This window comes from Poecilia mexicana, unplaced genomic scaffold, assembly GCF_051168715.1.
Source record: "Poecilia mexicana isolate PSO_F unplaced genomic scaffold, ASM5116871v1 scaffold_10, whole genome shotgun sequence".
Lineage (NCBI taxonomy): Eukaryota > Metazoa > Chordata > Actinopteri > Cyprinodontiformes > Poeciliidae > Poecilia > Poecilia mexicana.
Window position 1 is genome coordinate 4,071,665 of NW_028263379.1, and position 19,869 is coordinate 4,091,533.

The 19,869-nt window shown below is 39.6% G+C and overlaps 1 protein-coding gene across 2 annotated transcripts in view; it reads left to right on the plus strand.

Moving 5' to 3' along the window:
- The window catches only part of mgat4b (alpha-1,3-mannosyl-glycoprotein 4-beta-N-acetylglucosaminyltransferase B), a 60,411-nt gene that overhangs the window by 20,889 nt on the left and 19,653 nt on the right, over positions 1–19,869 (plus strand). For both annotated transcript variants that reach the window (XR_015764438.1, XM_088009341.1), the window contains exons 2-6: positions 6,946–7,125; positions 9,360–9,503; positions 11,965–12,098; positions 16,819–16,865; positions 16,969–17,082. Coding sequence is in view for 1 of the 2 variants with exons in the window: in XM_088009341.1 (XP_087865467.1) it covers positions 6,946–7,125; positions 9,360–9,503; positions 11,965–12,098; positions 16,819–16,865; positions 16,969–17,082 (619 nt within the window). In the remaining variant the exon portion in view is untranslated. The remainder of the gene's footprint in view (positions 1–6,945; positions 7,126–9,359; positions 9,504–11,964; positions 12,099–16,818; positions 16,866–16,968; positions 17,083–19,869) is intronic.

Genomic DNA, 19,869 nt, shown 5'->3' on the forward strand with positions numbered 1-19,869 from the left:
TTACTAATATATAAAGGAAGAGTTAAGCACAATTACTCAATTAGCATTTGGCTAGACGAAAATTAATAAATGAAGTTCAGCCATTTTCTTTCAATTAGCTAAAAGCTCAAAGCAAAACCTGTGCACGTAATGTAAGTCCCTGCAGTGATGAAGCCATACAATCGGTGGGTTTTGATGTGCTAGAGCCTAATGGGCAGGAGAGTATGGAATTAGATTTGTTTCACAATTATTCAATCAAAAAAATAAAATAAAATCATGTCAAACAAAAAAAGTAGTAATCAATAAAAAAAAAATTCAAACAAAAAAAATCTTAAAAACTTTTTAATCATAAATTAATTTTTTACGAAACAAAACATTTTTTAAAGAGTTTTTTTTTTTTTTTTTAATTGAAGTCATTAATTTTTGTTTGAAACTTTTTTGGTTGAGTCTAATTTTTTTTAAGCTCCTGTTTTTTGGTTGAACTCGTTTTCCTGCTTATCCAACTTTATTTGCTTTGGGGAAGCTTAAATGAACATCCGGGGCGGGGCTTAAGGACGAGCGATGTAAGACGTGTTCCGATTGGTTAGCGCTGACTAAAGCGGATGACTACGGTGGCCGACAGGTGCAAATGCGCAGCAAAAGAGAAAACATGCAAACAAAAGAAAAGACACCCCCCCGGACCAAATGCAGCAAACAAAAAAGAAAACACCCCCGAATTAGAAAACACCCCCGAATTAAATGCAGCAAACAAAAAAGAAAACACCCCCGAATTAGAAAACACCCCCGAATTAGAAAACACCCCCGAATTAGAAAACACCCCCGAATTAGAAAACACCCCCGAATTAAATGCAGCAAACAAAAAAGAAAACACCCCCGAATTAGAAAACACCCCCGAATTAGAAAACACCCCCGAATTAAATGCAGCAAACAAAAAAGAAAACACCCCCGAATTAGAAAACACCCCCGAATTAGAAAACACCCCCGAATTAGAAAACACCCCCGAATGAAATGCAGCAAACAAAAAAGAAAACACCCCCGAATTAGAAAACACCCCCGAATTAGAAAACACCCCCGAATTAGAAAACACCCCCGAATGAAATGCAGCAAACAAAAAAGAAAACACCCCCGAATTAGAAAACACCCCCGAATTAGAAAACACCCCCGAATTAGAAAACACCCCCGAAGCAGCAATGGCGACAAAATAATTTTTGCTGTATTACACTTAAAATTACACAAATTTATTTTTTACAATGTTTTTAGGCGAGAATGTAGATGTATAGATCTGAAATATCTGCTCGGTTCATTAATAAATCACCTACTTCCAATATTGCTCCGACGTTTTCGGAGATGTCTTCTCCCGCTGCATTAACAGCCAGCTTCACTCGCAAGCTGTCAGCTGGCCGGGCGCTCCATGTAGATATTAATAAAGTATTTAATTTATTCCTGAGCAAATGGGTTTGACTGATTAAAGTTAAGCCTTCAAACATAGTTTATTTAACTGTAATGTCTTACTACCTGAGATCTGGAGAGTATTTGAAAATGAATAATATCCCTTGTATACATTAAACATTTTAGAATCAGACAGATTTTCTTTTTACTATGGAACAACTTTTATTACAAAAGGTGAAGAATAATACAGAAATAAAGAGTAAAAAACAACTGAGTCCGTTTTTTTTACTTCGTTGCTCTGTGCTTCACGTTGTCACGGTTGCTAAGCAACATAACGCCGAGATGGAGGCTAGGCAGCTAGCCGGAGGCTACAGCTTCTCTCTTCTGGTCGTCCATATTCGTGGCCTTCGAAGGACCCGTCTTCTGTAGATCGGGCCGTTTCTCACATAGACATAATAAAAGGACAGACGCCTAATGGACCGCTCTCGTCTTATCAATACATACTTATATAAGTATACAAACATAAATAAATAATCATTAATACTGAATAATATACATTAGGCTATGCATGATTATGCACGCACACACACACACACACACACACACATATATATATATATATATATATATATATATATATATATATATATATATATATATATATATATATATATATATATATAATGTTTTCCAGCCTACGAGTTCTGGTTTAAGAGTGATTCAGCAGCTGAGATTGGGTCCAAAATCCGATACGAGATTCATCCGTGCTGTGCAGTGAATCTGTCTCTCCCTTCTTCCTCACGTCGTAGGAAACCTTCAAAACAAAAACGGGACATTTTCGAGTTATCTTACGTTGACTGAGTTAAATAATTAAATAATAGCCATTGTCATCTGTGTAAACTTTGCTGGTGAATGTTATGATTTTTATAATATTGTTTCATTTCTATAGTAGGCTCTTGTATCAGATAATCTAAATGTTGGAGAATGACTGAAACATTTTAAGATTTACGGAATCTCGGTTAGCTGTCAGAGCGGGGGCTGAACACCAAGCACTATAGCTAGCATTAGCTGGTATTTCGCCAGTGGACATAAATACAGTATAGTAATATTCTAATCACAAAAATACACAGTAATATGTCCATCTTACTTGCGAAAAGTCTGTCGAGCCCTCACGTCAGTAGTCCGTCGATCCGATCAACAATATTCCGCAGTGCTGAAGGCATCTTCTGCTGTTTTGGTTGAGCAAAGCAAAGTGTATTTGCGCCGGAGCAGCCAATCGTGGGGGGGAGGGTGTACTCTTTTATTATGTCTATGCTTCGAAGGATCAGTTTCTCAGGGCCCTTGAAAGGATGCAGAGCCTGAATTCGGACACAGCTATTTTTTGTTATAGACTCCCCATAGTGGTCTGGAGCACTTCCGTTTTCAACACTTTTTGTTTGCTGCATTTAATTCGGGGGGTGTTTTCTAATTCGGGGGTGTTTTCTAATTCGGGGGTGTTTTCTTTTTTGTTTGCTGCATTTAATTCGGGGGTGTTTTCTAATTCGGGGGTGTTTTCTAATTCGGGGGTGTTTTCGAATTCGGGGGTGTTTTCTAATTCGGGGGTGTTTTCTAATTCGGGGGTGTTTTCTAATTCGGGGGTGTTTTCTCTTTTGGTGCGCATTTGCACCTGTCGGCCACCGTAGATGACTCCCTGAGATCTCAGAACTCCGTCCCGAACTGCAGGGCTTCGGTGACGGGACACAGAATGTGATGGTAAGTAATCTTCACAAAACTACACCGTTTAGCAGCTTCTAAAGTGTCCACCATGTTTCAAAGAAGAAATCTTACTCAACTTATGACGACAGTCACATATTTTGTCTGCCGCGATCCCCGGTAGCATATTGTGCTAGCTAATGTTAGCACTAGGTAAAGCTCATAAACAAAACAAAAAAAAAAATTAGACTCAACCAAAAAAATAAAAGTTTCAAACAAAAATTTGTGACTTCAATTAAAAAAAAACAAAAAAAACTCTTTAAACATTTTTTTGTTTCATAAAAAATAAATTTTATGATTAAAAAGTTTTTAAGATTTTTTGTTTGTTTTGAATTTTTTTTTGATTGAATACTACTTTTTTTGTTTGACATGATTTTTTTATTACATTGTGCTTTTTATTTTGTAAAGGCAAGGTTCTTTTCTGATGATATTTGCAGAATATAAATGGAAACAGATACTGTCCAAGATCTTATATTTTCTACATAAACCTATGTTTTAAGAGATGCTTGTCTCGCATGTTACCAGAAACAAATATCTTAGTAGAATGAAAATCATTTCAAATATTCAGGGGTAGGAATCCTATTGAGTGTAACGTTACATAAGGCAAATATCACTAAAAATCTCCCGTACTCTTTCATAAATTAGAGATTAACTAATTTATAACCACCACAATGAATTAGCTTTGAACCGATAACTGTAATCCAGGTTATGACCTTTCCTTCAAATTAGGGATGCACAATATTATCAGCATGGTATAGATCGATATGAAGTGTAAAATTTAAGGCCAGGTAGGGATGATTTTTATTGTGAAACAAATCTAACTCCATAATTCTGGGCGGAGGAAATATGTGTTAAAAACTGTTATGTAATCCTCCGTGTGTGTGTGTGTGTGTGTGTGTGTGTGTGTGTGTGTGTGTGTGTGTGTGTGTGTGTGTGTGAAAGCACATAATCAGTGCTGTCGATGAGGGGAGGCAGTGTAACTCTTAAATATATATATTTTCTTCCAGATGTAAAATGTAAAACTAAGCTGGTAGGTCACAGGCCGAAGGAGGATATTCACATAATTTCTGTTTATTATTATTTGGTGTGTTTGTGTCTTGTACTTAGTTTTATTCCGAATTAGATGTAATATGCCTTTTGCTGTGTTATGATATTAAATTAATTTGGTGTTCTCCTAATTCCCCATTCTAGTATGACCAGCAGAGTGCAGCTGAAGCAGGACAGGCTTGTAGGTCTTACTGATTCTTCCAGCTGCTAGAGACGATCAGAGCATGAGGATGGAGAGACCAGCAAGTGTTGAGTCAGAGAAGGCCAGGTAGGGAAGGAAGTGTTGCTTATAGGGGCCGCGTGTGTTTGGCTAAATATATTTCTCCAAGTCAGTTTATTTATTGGTTTTAAAACTAATGCATGTTTATGTGTTGATAATGGTACATTGTAATTGGAGAAAGACTCCAGGCCAGGAATGAAACCCAGGACCTTCTTGCTGCAAGGCAACAGTGCTACCAACTGCACCACTGTGCAGCCCTTACAACAAAACAGTAAAAACAATTGTACTGATATAAATTAAGGACTTAATGTCAGCAGAGGTTCCGTATCATTTTTGTTTTGCTCATGAAAAGTGAGCAAAACACTTTTGGGGGGGTTCCTGTAATGAGGTCCGGTGACTGTTAATGTGGGTGAACTGGTCCAGAGAGCAGTGAGAGTGGACTGTTGTCATGTTCTCATTAATCTGTCTGTGATTAAACACCATCTGCCCGGTGGGGGTGGGGGGGGGGGGCAGAGTGCTGGGGGACCCTCGTTAGGAGCTCGTTAGTGGATGGGAGCGCTCCGTCTGTGACGCTCGGTCGTGCACACAGAAACTCTCAGATTGTGAGGGAACAGCAAACAGTTTCTAAGTTTGATTCAGACGTGAAAATTAAACTGTTAATAGTTCCTGACATATTTCTTGTTTTCCAATCGAGTTCAGTCCGAACTTTAGATCAATGGAGCAGAACAGAAATCTGTTTTACTGAACAGCTGAAACACCAAAAGTTTTATTTTACATCTGAGAGTAAATCTGCAGCAGCTGCTAATAAACATCAGAGATGAGAAATAAAACTGTGTGGAAGGAAGATTTGTTCAACCAGCAGGAAGATGGATGGATGGATGGATGGATGGATGGATGGATGGATGGATGGATGGATGGATGGATGGATGGATGGATGGATGGATGGATGGATGGATGGATGGATGGATGGATGGATGGAAAGTTGGATGGTTGAATGAACAGATCAATTAATCCTTTCTTCAGTAATCAATAACCCGGCGGTTCTGTTCCTGAACCAATCAGAACCTTTTTGTTCTGGAGGTTTCTTTCTCCTGCAGACCAATCATCTGGGTGAGGAGTAAATGAAGGAGATCAGGAAATTAATTAGACAGGAAGTGATTCGTAGATCATCTGATCTCCACCGGGGGGCACCTTACGTCACCTGACTGATTATTATTGATCAGAGAAGAAGAGTCCGTCTTATTTACACCCCAAGACTTTCTCTGGTCCACAGGAAAACCACACGACCATTAACTCGGCCATCCAATCACAGAGAGTGTGTGTGAGCGTGTTTGAGAGGTAATCTCATTACTGTGATGGCTGCTTTAATTTACACACACATCATTTACTACAGTATGACTCAACCTGTCTGCCCTATGTGTGTGTGTGCGTGTGTGTGTGTGTGTGTGTGTGTTCTAGTATTTCAGTGCATTAGTGTATTGTCTACACGTATTGATCCGGTTTGGTGTGTGTTTGGGAGACTCACTTCAGCGCTGATGTCTCTGCTGCATCCTCATAAGTCAGGACATTTCCTTCATGATTTGGACGTTTTGTCCTTGTTTGTTGGACGGGCTGACATCTGGACATGTCTGTCCACCTGAATAAAGGTTCATGAAAAGGCGTGGCTAACTACAGAAGACTGCTGAGGCTATTGGGACCCAAAATGTCAAATTGCGAGCACTCAAAGATTTTTTAATTATCAATAAATATATCAATTAAGACATTTATTGTTTTTATTTCTTCAACAATATATAAATTTGCAACATATTATTAAAGCAAAGTAAAATACAAACACAATAGCCAATTAACTTTTTGCATATTTTTGTTCCTCCATTTGTATCTCTACTGTTCTTCAAAACATACCACACACTTAAAAAAACACAGTTTTTTGGCAATGAGTACATAATTTTTTGTCTGGAAAATGAGCCATTTCAAAAACCTCCAGAATATAACATCACAAATCAGCAGGCGCTGCCCGTTACCTAGCAACCCCAGCAGAGCTCCAGCCCATTTGGTCAGCTGGTTTTCCAACTGGATTTGCTGTACAATCGTTGCTGGAAGAGTTTTGCTGTTGACTTACCATCCAGAAAACACTTGTTGCATTCTGGTTGGTTGTGCAGGAGGCTCCACTTCTGCTTCTCACAGATGTACGGTTGTGTAATTGCTAATTTGTTAGTAACTATTTACACATGGTAGTTTAAATGTTGGGAGGGGGGCGTGGCCAGGAACAGCTTATTTGCATTTAAAGCGACAGACGCCCTAAAACAACTCAAGATAGGCAGAACTGAGCAGACTGAAATCTCATTATCTGAGAATGGTTTTGTGCAAAAACTGTAATGAACACATAAACGATCTGAAGCCAAAACATTTAGATGGATAACCAGCTAAACCTGGAACAGGAAGTCCTATCAGAATAAAACAGGAAGCTCATATCATGTCCTCCACTATCTAGCTTTTGTTAATGATGATGATGATGATGATGATGATTTTGATGTTGTGGTTGTGTGCGCCCCCTGTAGGAGATGTGGTGGACATCTACCAGAGGGAGTTCCTGGCCCTGAGGGAGCGCCTGCACTCAGCTGAACAGGAGAACCTCCGGCGCTCCAAGGAGCTGAACCTGGTTCTGGAGGAGATCAAGCGGGCCATCGCCGAGAAGCAGGCGCTGCGAGACATCAACCGCACCTGGAGCAGCCTGTCAGGTCAGTGATGAAGAGCAGCAGAAGGAGGAGGAGGAGAAGACTTCACTTATCACAACTTAATGAGTACGGTGGCAACGTGACACAAATCAGATATTTACAGAAAATCATAATGGAGGAGTTTGAGTCGAGATGAATCAGTCAGGGAGATTTTCGGTAACACTTTATTTGAAGGGGGGTGAATAAGACTGACATGACACTGTCATAAACATGACATAACACCAGTGGTGGGAAGTTACTGTACTTAAGTACAATTTTCATGTATCTGTACTTTACTTAAGTAGATTTAATAATGGATACTTTCTACTTTTACTCCACTACATTTTACAGTAAGTATCTGTACTTTCTACTTCACTACATTTCTACTAAACTGTCGCGTTACTCGTTACATCCAAATCGCGTTGCTCTTTTTGTCCGTTAAAATGTGAAGTTCAGGGTCTTAAGGTGGCGCCGAAAAATCCAAGCAATAACGTGACTTTCGTGTCTGTTGTCACCCATCGCCTCCACCTTTACTCGCACACGGAGCTCCAGACATGCGCAGTGGTTTCCTCTGAGCGGGAGAAGATGTCTGTCTGATCGTCAGTAATATAATAGCTGCATAAATCATAAGATATGGCGACATGTAAAACCAGCAGCGCTTCGCTTTCACAGACGGTGGGACTTTGTCCAACTTTTAGCGTCACTTGGAAGGAAAGCTTAAAGAAAGGTAAGATCTGTGGACGTGATGCTAGCAAAGCTAGCTGTACTGAGACATGTTGCATCTGCGATGAAAAAAGTTGTCACTCATGCGCTGAATTATTGTGTGGACGTGTTGACTGAGGTGTCGCAAATATGGGACAACGCTGTGACCAAAGTGCAATATAGTGATTTGACATTCAGAAACGATCCGATTCTTCTGGACGGATCTTTACTGATTAAATTTATTTCAGCTCTAAGTATTTAATATCTAGGTGTTTTATGGGAATGTGGATCTTTCAGATCAATTTGTGAAGCAATTTTGAAGGTAAAACTTAATTTTTTTCTGTCATGTAGCGCGGGGTGCTGGTCTTGACTTGGTCTTGGGTAGGTGGTCTTAACAACAACTCTGCTACTGGCTCCTGGCTCCTTGGTTGCATGTCCTCCCCCACCCACCTTCTTTCCATCCCCTTTCTGTTGGATTTCTTTCAAAATAAAAGCCACTAGTGTTCCCTCCCAACATAGCATGAAGTTCATGCTATGTTGGGACAGGAGACAAGATGTTTCCATCCCTGAAATTATGATGCATAGAATCACATATCCAAGTCTAAACTATGTTACAGAGATTAAACATAATAAAAACATGCTTTATCTGTAGCATTGTTCAATAAAATGGCACATTTCTACTGTATTAAAATTAAATACGATCAGTTCACTTAATGATATGGTATTAGCGATTATGTTATGCATTCAGCAAGTACTTTTATTTTTAATACTTAAGTATTTTTAAAAGCCAGTACTTTTTTACTTTTACTTAAGTACAAATGTTAATGTGGTAGTTTTACTTTTACTTGAGTACATTTTTATCTGTGTATTTGTACTTTTACTTAAGTAAATTTTTGAGTACTTTCTCCACCACTGCATAACACATGTCATGAACATGAATAAGCCTTCATGAATATTTATGACTGTTGTTATAAAGTGTCATTCAGTAAATTATGACACTTTTAATACAAAGTTGACATTATTCAAAATGTCTGTTATGACAACTTGACATTAACCAAGAAATCATTACTGATATAAATTTGTTATAAAAGTATTACTGATTGCACTTTAAAAATTAGATAACTTTATGTTATTAAAGGTAAAGTTTAAACAGTAATGATTTATTGGTTAATGTCAAGTTATCATAACAAAGACATTTTTAATAATGTCAACTTTGTATTAAAAGTGTTGTAATTTACCGAATGATGCTTTATGACAACAGTCATAAATATTTATGAAGGCTTATTCATGTTCATGACATGTGTTATGTCATGTTTATGACAGTCTCACTACAGTCTTATTCACCCCCCTTCAAATAAAATGTTACCAGATTTTCTCTCAATTTTCCTCTTCAGTGTTTTATCTGTTTCACAAAATAATGACTGGTTGAGAACCGACAAGAAAGAAAGTAAAAAAGGGAGAAAGAGAAGGAAGGAAGGAATGAAGGATGGAAGAAATAAAATGTGTGTTGTTGTTTGGTTCTGGTTCGTTGGGTCTGACTGGTTCTGGTTCCTCAGAGGAAACGCGGCTGAAGCTGTGGAACGTGAGCAGCAGTAAAAACATCCTGCAGCTTCCCTCCATCTTCCATCATCTTCCTCACCTGCTGAGCCGCGAGGACAGCCTGCAGCCCGCCATTCACCTGGGCCAGGGACGCACCGGAGGTAAGATACACAACTGCTGAACCTGGAACAGAACCAGAACCAGGGAGGGAAATTCCTCCTTCTGTTAGATCTGCTATTGGGTTTCAGATATTTGTTCAGTCAATGACGGCAACATGCAAACCAAGGCCACATCACCATACCTCCATCACTGTACGTCACAGGACGGAATTAGAATAACTACAGCAAAAGCAGGCAGGATAACATCAGAAACCTAATAAAAAAATCTGTATAAACTTAGAATAATACCAGGATGAAATCAGGGCAAAATCAAGCTTCAATCAAGATAAAATAAAAATAAACTTTGATTAAAAAAATAACTAATAAAATCAGAATTAAAAACATTCTGAGACACAACTATTAAAATATCATGTAAAGTAAGGGTAAAATTGGAATAAAATGCAGAATGAAACCAAGAGAAAATTAATAAAAAGGTCTGGATAAAATCATAATAATGCCAGTATGAAATTAGGTTGAAATAAAGTTTAAAAGAGGGTGAAATAAAAATGTATCTTGATTAAATAAAAAATAATGAAATAAAAGCATAACAGAGGACAGATAAGACCAGACCATATTCTTCAGTTATCCTGTAGTGGAGGTGCAGCAGACCGGTCAGTTTATTCCCTTCTGATGGTTAAAACTTGTGTTTCTGTGCCTGCAGCAGATCCTGTGTGCTTTATTGGATTGGGATCTGGAATATTGTGTTGGAAAAAGAAACATTATGAGGGATGCTTGATGATTTCTGACAGCGGGCTCCGATGACGTTTACTGTTAAAAACCAGGTCTGGTCCTCAGCTGGCTGCAAGCGCACTGCTCAGGCCTGATTTTTATGACGCCACCTCACAAATTAAACTCAGTGGAGAGAAAATGTTCAGCAGGAGAAACCTGGACGAGATGAGCTACTGGCTCCAGAGTGACGCTGCAGGAGGAGGTTAAATACAGGAAGAAATAAGAGAAAACATCATGAATCACACCTGCACACACACACACACACACACATACACACACACATGTGCGCGCACACACAGACCTGAGTCCTGGCTGCACCGGCAGCACGGGGACAGACCTCCGCCTGGGGACACACAACCCACTGAGACCCCTGTGACTCAGCCACTGGCCCTGGAGGGTAAAGTACAGACGGCTGAGGAACGTCACTGTGTGTGCGTGGTGTGTGTGTGTGTGTGTGTGGGTGTGTGTGGGTGTGGAGTCTCATTTATTCATGAAGTGATTTTTTCTGCCTAGTAAACCATTTCCTACTGCTTCATATGGATGTAAACAGATAAAACCAGAGAAAACAAACATATTTATACAGCTAAGTATGTGTGTGAATGGATAAGTGTATGTGTGTGTGTGTGCGTGTGTGTGCGTTTGTTTGTAATACCTTGTGGGGACGATTTTCCTGATATATACTATGTTGTGGGGACCAGGCTCCGGTCCCCACAAGGGGAAACCCTGTTTTTGGGTCAGGGGTCAGAGTTAGGGCTAAGGTATGAATTGAGTTTTGGTTAGGGTTAGGAAAAGGGTAAAGGTAAGGTTTAGGCTATAGAAATGAATGGAAGTCAATGGAAAGTCCCCACAAAGATAGCTATGCAAACATGTGTGTGTGTGTGTGTGTGTGTGTGTGTGTGTGTGTGTGTGTGTGTGTGTGTGTGTGTGTGTGTGTAAAAGACGGAGTCAAATAAATCAGATTTTCATGTAAAACCATTAAAGACCAAAACAGAGTGCACTCAGTGTTTTTTCAGTTGCATATTGAATTAAATTAAGGTCAACTTAAACAGAACATAAGCCATGTTTTATGGTTCTGGTGTTCTTGTCTACCAGTATTCACGAGGACAGCTGGAATAATTCATGGTTCTGAGGACGCTGTGGATTATGAGAACCTTATGGTCAAAGCTGATGTGTTCATAGTTCTGTTACAGTACCAATATTATCTCCCAGTAGCCCTTTCCCCAAGTTTGGGCTTTAATGTAGGGCTGCAACTGACAACTATTTTAGGAATTGATTTTTTTGACAATCAGTCAGATAAAAATTGGAACATTCTGCAGATTTTTAATTTAATCACTTAACTTTTTTATGTTCTCTGGGACAGAGGTACTGCTTACCCTCATAAATATCTTACAATAGAATCTAGGAATTAGTGCTAGTCCACATGGCTTAAAAATAAAATATCAGATTTTTTTCTAATTTTTAATTTAATATTTTTTCTTGCTTTCTTTTCTAAGAAATCAATTACAAATGACAGATAATGGTGGAAAAAAATTACAATTTCAAAAACCAAAAGTTCACTTCATCAATAATGGATTTATGGTCCAACCCTGCTAGGAATATTGTTTAATTCAAATGAGCGAAGTAGTATACATCTTTGTTCATAGTACCTATCCAGACCAGCTCAGTCCAGTTCAGACCAGTTCAGTATATTCCAGATCACTCTGTTCCCAGCTGCTGATGGTTCCTGTGTCTCCAGTCTCCATAGTGATGGGCGTCCCAAGTGTGAAGAGGGAGGTCCACTCCTACCTGACGGACACGCTCAGCTCTCTGATGTCGGAGCTCAGCCCGGCGGAGAAGGACGACTGCATCATCGTCGTCCTCATCGCAGAGGTCAGTGTGTGTGTGTGTGTGTGTGTGTGTACGTGCGCGTGTGTGTCAGCCATGTTGTAGAGAAACATGGATGCTCCGACCAGCGCTGTTATTTATATTGACACTCTCTTGTGGTGGAAGTGAGCTGGAGTGGAGTGGCGATGTATATGTGTGGGAGTTTTGTGTGAACAATTCTTTGATTTATATTGTAAATATTTATATTTTCACTTATATTGTAAATATTTGTTTGTGAGGAGAGCCAACGGCAATTTAAAAACCACACTGACTAATTATTAAGTGTGCAACACAAACTAGCTTCTTTAAATTGGTTAAAGTGTTTAGAAAGAACCAACCATAATCCTGTTTTTATAACTGAGAATAAATTTGTTTAATCAAGTCCAAGTGAATGTGGAACACTACCATTCTTTCTTTTAATTTAGCATATGTGCAAAATCATGTTCAAGTCTTAAGTTGATAGCATCCCTTTCCTATAAAATTGGGGGACTTCATTTGCTTGATTTATGTTTTATTTTTTAATTATTTTAGCCTGTGAGAACTTCTGACTCAGATTTTGGCCCCACATGTCAATAAGTTTGGACGCCCTGGTGTAGAGGCAGCAGCAGATCTACTTTAGCTTCGGTCTTGTTGTCGGATCGATGGAGGGATTTTCACTCCTGATCACACGTGAGGCCTGGCAGGAAGCTTCAGCTTCTGTTTGGACTAAAATATCAAGGACACCCTGAAAGCTGCTGAATCTGTGTGTAATCACTGAAAAGTGAAGCTGCAGAGTTTATTATTCATGGCTGATCTGTCAGGGAGAAAGCTTCAGAAAGAAGATCTGAGCAGCAGGAAGTTGTTATTTACATGCACTTCCTGTTTACCTCCACTGGTGCTTCCAGATTAAAATACCACAAACTCTCTCATAAATGCTGAAAATGGTGATAAGGCCACTGAGAGCCTCTTGGAGATAAATAGATGTTAATGTGACAAAGGGAAACACTACTGTGTGTTATTGTATTTCTACCCTATTTAAGACCGCAACCATGTCTACAAAGAGTGGCCTTAAAAAGTGGGTATATTGGTGGTTCTCAGAAACTGATAAATACAGGAATTTGTGTGCGTGCGTGTGTGTGCTCATTAGCTAAACCAGTGGCCTTTACAAGTAATGTGAAAAAACACACGCATCAATACACTTTCATCCTGATGGTCAATTACACACACACACACACACACACACACACACACACACACACACACACACACACACACACACACACACACACAGAGTGATAATGTCACTGACTCTGCTTCATGCAGCTTCCAGCTGCTGCAGGCAGAGGAAGCAACCATGTTGTGATTCTGTTTCATCGTTCTGAGCCTTTAGTTTTAGTAGGGAAGCTGCAGTTTTTTCTGGATCTGCTGGATGTTCCCCTCATTCATCCAGATGTTTCTGCATCTGGACCTGTTCTGATCTACTGTAAAAACTAAGTTGAGAGTTTTCCCAGATCTGGGAAGACAGAAGGTTTCAGTGATTTCACATCGCTTCCTTCCCGTCTTAGTTTCTCTCTACAAATAAACTGAGCTGAATTTTATTTCTTTCAGTCTCATGTTCAGTTTTCAGTTGTTATTTGGACCAATTTTATAATTTAAATCATTGCTGGTTCTGGTTTCACTCAGACTCATGCTAATGTTCATGGTTCACAATGTCTGATTCTTCTCTAAATGTTAGTTCAACCCAGATTCTGTTTTATTTCACTAAAACAACTGAAATACTGAATATTAACTGATTTCATTGTAAAGGAAGAAAATCACATTTTCTTCCTTTATTTGTTAATTTAATTATATAATGTGTTGAATAGTTGGAAAAAAAGAAAATATAAACAAGAATAAATCCATTTTATTACCATATATTTTTTGTAAATATATGGTAATAAAATATATTTATGCAATATATTTTATATTGTATAAATATATTTTATGTTGTATAAAATACATTATAAAATATATCTTATATTGAATTTTGTTTATGTTTACATAAAAATATGTTCTTGTTTACATGAACAAATATATTTATGTTTATGTAAACACAGACAGAAGCAGTTGTTTTGCTTTTATTTGTTAATATTTATACACGTATCACAGAACCTACAGGTTTTGTTTTTATTGTTTTTTTTCTGATTTTAGGCCAACCTCAAAATTCCTCCTTCTTTAAAAATACTGCAGAAGATTTATTTTTACACAATGTAATGAATTTTATATTCATTACATTACATCACTAAGGGATAAGGGTGTACAGAAAATTAATGGATGGATGGGAAATGATTTTTTAGAGAGCAATACTTTTCCTGGGATTTTTCTGTCTGCTTTTATAAGAATTTGCTCTATTAAACTTTTTAATTATATATGTTGAGCTACAGAAGCTGGTAACTGCTAAACACAAAATCCTCTCCATGTTTTTGTTTAGTTTCTTGTGAAAATATCTCAACACCTGAAATGAAACAAAATTAACCTATAAGTAACTTTTCAGCAAAATATAGGAGGTTTATTTAAGTCAGTAACTGTTGAAAATTGACCCTAGTACTCATTGCATTGGCATATATTTTTCCTGTATAGCAAGAAAAATAGATTTTTTTCCTAATTGGCTTTTTGCTTTATAGTTCTTCAGCTTCGCTTTATTTCTTTAGTTATGAGCTGACGTCAGTGGGTTAATATTAGACATGATGTTTACTCTGCAGACTGTGTTTGATTGCTTTTCTGTCTATGTTTGCATGTTTTTAATTTCTACTTTTATGTTGTTTTTATTTTCTGGAGCTCCCATTTCATGGATGTCTGAAAACCTCCTTAAACCCTCCATCACTTTCTCATTGTTGCCCCAGAAATCGTTCCACCCTGGAAAATGCCTGATGGAGAACAGTTTTCTGCTCAAACGAGGGAATGTTTTCACCAAAAGCCGGGAAGCGTTTTCAGAGCAGAAGGTGAACAGTTTGATGATTTCTGACTCCGTCTGTTCCTCGTTAACATGGCGAGCTAAGCTCCACCCGGCTGGCACCAATAGGACGCTGAACCAAACCGCAACCCCGCTCCGCTGCTGGAAACTCGCATGTGACCGCAACATGACCTTTGCCATTAAACAAAGGAGCTCAGCCCGAGCTGTGATTGGCCGGGATGGGAGGCTGAGCTGTGACATCACTGAGGGATCAGGATGTTCGTGTTTGGGTGTGAATGAGGGGGTTGATGTGTTTTCACACTGGGAAACAAGATGATCTCAGTTCGCCACATGTGTGCCGGACCAAAACAGCTGCAGAGTCGGACCATCACAACGCGACACAAGCAGAACCAGACATAATGTCACCACCAAGAGATGCAGCGAGATGACAAACCGATGAAGGAGATAAGGCGGAAAAACCAGAATAAATTCACATGAAGCAGCGAGGAACAGTCAGCCTGACATGAACAGATTAACTTAGATCAGAAGAGGAGTGGCAGCAAAATTACCAAAATTACAAAAGAAAGACAAACATTCAATTCAACTCAAAAACACGTTATCCCAAAATTAAATGTTGCAAGATCATCCAAGTCTCTCAAAGGAGTTACTGTGGATGACGACGCTGTGGAGAGGAAGATCTCCAGTAGCAGTCAGTGTAGCCGTGAATCTGAAGAGGCCTCTGACTAAAGACTGTTGCTCTATGACAGTTTGATGCTAACTTGCTAGCAGTTTGTTATCCAGACAACAGAGATGATATTCCACAGTAACATGTCCACCTGTTAGCTAACTCTGCTAATCCACCTCCTTTGCTTTTGCTTTTCCTCTTTAAATTTCCATGTGTCTGTATGATTAGAAAGATGTTGGAGTAGGGGATAAGATGCTTTCTGTCTTTCTACTTTCATGAAGTCTAATTTTTAAATCTTCTGCTATTTGGGGTCAAAGTTCAGATATTGAGAGATGCCAGTTGTAAAAATAATACCTTGTTGCCACGGTTATGAGTCATACCTGTCAGAAAGTAAAACAGCAACAGCAGAAGTCCTTACAGAGATGGTAAACTGTAGGACTTCATTTGGAAAAAAGGACAGAAATTTACAACAAAATCAGACACAAAAATAATAAGTGAAATGCTGGAAAAAAAATCAACAAAATCTGAAACGGAAATAAACGGAGAAAAGAAGAAACCAAATAACGAGCTGGAAGTAAAACACATGCAAATGAAGCAAATGGAGGCAAACCACAGAGGTGATATCAGCTGTTAGCATTAGCCGGAGAGCTCAACATTTTATAACAGAAAATCTTCAGAGATGAAATCACAACGACGATCAAAACTAGAGGCAGAAAAATAAATATTCACAAAACAAAGATCAAAGAAACGATCCGAATCCGAGAGAAAACGATGCAAACAGACGCAAAACGAAGATGCAGCTCCAACCCGGTTCGACCCGGTTCGGTTCAAAGCGGACCAGAAACAACAGACAAAAAACTGGAATAGACCAGAGACACACCTGCAAACCCACAAGGAGAAGGCACAACCTCAGACCGGGTCAGAACCACCGGAGAATGGGTCAGAACCACAGGGGAATGGTTCTGATGGTCTGATTCTCATTAATACACTAAGTCGTGTCTGCAGCAGTGTAGAGGTTCAGTCCTTGTTGCCATGGCTATGAGTCAGATTGGTGCTGAGAGGTCAGGTGTCAATATATGGTGTGACCTTTGACCCCTCTGACTTTTGACCTCTGTCTCTCTGTCCCTCAGGCTGACCAGCAGTACGCCAGCGGTGTAGCCGACAGCCTGAAGCGCCTGTGAGTACCGCCCCGTGTTGGGGGCCATTGCCGTGGTAATGGACCCAGAACTTCCTGTTTCCCTACCGACCAGTTCCGGTTCTGTTTGTGTCTCTCCTCCCAGTTTCCCAGCTGAGATCCAGTCTGGCCTCCTGGAGGTTGTCTCTCCGTCGCTCCACTTCTACCCAGACTTCTCCAAACTCAGAGAGTCCTTCGGCGACCCAAAGGAGCGGGTCCGGTCAGTACCACAACATTTCACCAGAACCTGAACACCGGCCCATGGACTGGCACCAGGACTCAGGCACCATGCATACATGTTACTGACAGCCAGACAACTCGGGTTTAATTTAAAAGGATAGCGCAGAGTTTCTCCATCCTGGTCCTCAGGCCCCCTGTCCTGCATGTTTCAGGTGTTTCCCTTCTGCCACCTGAATCATATCTCTGGGTGATTAACAGGCCTCTGCAGCACTTGATGGTCATGCAATCATTTGAATTAACTGTTCTGGAATAGTGGCTCATCTAAAACATGCAGAGCAGGGGGGCGGTGAGGACCAGGGTTGAGAAACACTGGGATAGCAACTCAGTGTGCTATGCTAGCTTGACTTTGAAAAGCTCAACCTGAAATGAGCTGCTGAATTCAGTGTGTTTCTGTTCAGTTGCATAACTCTGACAGGTCATCAGTAGAGCAGGCGTTTAAATCAACCAAACCGAATATTTAGTTTGAAATGATGACATTTATAAACGTATCAATAACATGACGAAAAAGTGACTTAAAAATGTTTTTTCTCTTAAAAATCATCGCTGTTATTTTTGACTGCAGACCGCACAGCGACCACTTATTAATCAACAAACAAACATCAAGCCTGGAAACATAAAACTAACGGACCGAATGTTCTGTTCTTTTTCTGGGAATGTTTGTGGGTTTTTTTGTAGTTTTTTTGTCAGCCGGTTGCCACGGCAACAGGTTTGCATGTGGAGTAAAGCCGACAGAGAGTGATAGAAGAGAAGAATACGAGTGGTTTTGACTTGTTCACCTGTTTTCTGCTTTGTCTTTTCTTTATTGTGGCGCACTGCAGCTGCTAACGACCAAAACTGGACTAATCGTCTCATTAGAATGTCGCAATATTCAAAACAGTCATAGGGTAGGATTAACAAACTATGTCTCTTCAGTGACGGTTATGTAAAATTAAATTAAGTTGTCCAGTATAAAAGAGAAATTTGTTTAGTCCTCTATTGCATTTTGAGACAAACTGAACATTTGTAGATTTATATTCAGGGAGGTAACATATTCTACTCATCAGATGTGAAGGTGTGCACCACTAGCAGCTAACAGGTTAGCTATCATAGAAATATTATTTGATTTCTATTAGGCTAGCTGTAGTGGCTAACAGGCTAGCTATAGCAGCTGATAGCCACTGTCCAGTCCACTTACAGGTGCTGGTCATAAAATTAGAATATTGTGATAAAGTTCATTATTTTCCATAATGTCATGATAAAAATTAAATTGTCATATATTTTAGATTCATTGCACACCAACTGAAATATTTCAGGTCTTTTATTGTTTTAATTTTGATGATTTTGGCAAACAGCTCATGAAAACCCAAAATCCCTGTCTCAAAAAATTAGAATATTATGAAAAGGTTCTCTGAACGAGCAATAAAAATAATCATCTGAATCAACAAAGTAACTCTAAACACCTGAAAAAGATTCCTGAGGCCTTTAAAAACTCCCAGCCTGGCTCATTACTCAAAACCGCAGTCATGGGTCAGACTGCTGACCTGACTGCTGTCCAGAAGGCCATCACTGACATCCTCAAGCAAGAGGGTGAGAAACGGAAAGAAATTTCTGAACGAATCGGCTGTTTGCAGAGTGTTATATCAAGGCACCTCAGTGGGAAGTCAGTAGGAAGGAAAAAGTGTGGCAGAAAACGCTACACAACGAGAAGAGGTGACCGGACCCTGAGGAAGATTGTGGAGAAGGGCCGATTCCAGACCAAATTAAATTTTCATCTCCATAAAACTTTTCAGCAGATGGAAGCATGAAGTGCTCCAAAATCTTCTGATAGCTGCTGCATTGATCCTGCCCTTGATAAAACCCAGTGGACCAACACCAGCAGCTGACATGGCACCCAGACCATCACTGACTGTGGGTACTTGACACTGGACTTCTGGCATTTTGGCATTTCCTTCTCCCCAGTCTTCCTCCAGAGTCTGGCACTTTGATTTCCGAATGACATGCAAAGTTTGCTTTCATCCGAAAAAAGTACTTTGGACCACTGAACAACAGTGGTCCAAAGTGCTGCTTCTCTGTAGCCCAGGTCAGGCGCTTCTGCCGCTGTTTCTGGTTCAAAAGTGGCTTGACCTTTGACCTGGGGAATGCGGCACCTGTAGCCCATTTCCTGCACACGCCTGTGCACAGTGGCTCTGGATGTTTCTACTCCAGACTCAGTCCACTGCTTCCCCCAAGGTCTGGAATCGGCCCTTCTCCACAATCTTCCTCAGGGTCCGGTCACCTCTTCTCGTTGTGCAGCGTTTTCTGCCACACTTTTTCCTTCCTACTGACTTCCCACTGAGGTGCCTTGATATAACACTCTGCAAACAGCCGATTCGTTCAGAAATTTCTTTCCGTTTCTCACCCTCTTGCTTGAGGATGTCAGTGATGGCCTTCTGGACAGCAGTCAGGTCAGCAGTCTGACCCATGATTGCGGTTTTGAGTAATGAACCAGGCTGGGAGTTTTTAAAGGCCTCAGGAATCTTTTTCAGGTGTTTAGAGTTACTTTGTTGATTCAGATGATTATTTTTATTGCTCGTTCAGAGAACCTTTTCATAATATTCTAATTTTTTGAGACAGGGATTTTGGGTTTTCATGAGCTGTTTGCCAAAATCATCAGAATTAAAACAATAAAAGACCTGAAATATTTCAGTTGGTGTGCAATGAATCTAAAATATATGACAATTTAATTTTTATCATGACATTATGGAAAATAATGAACTTTATCACAATATTCTAATTTTATGACCAGCAC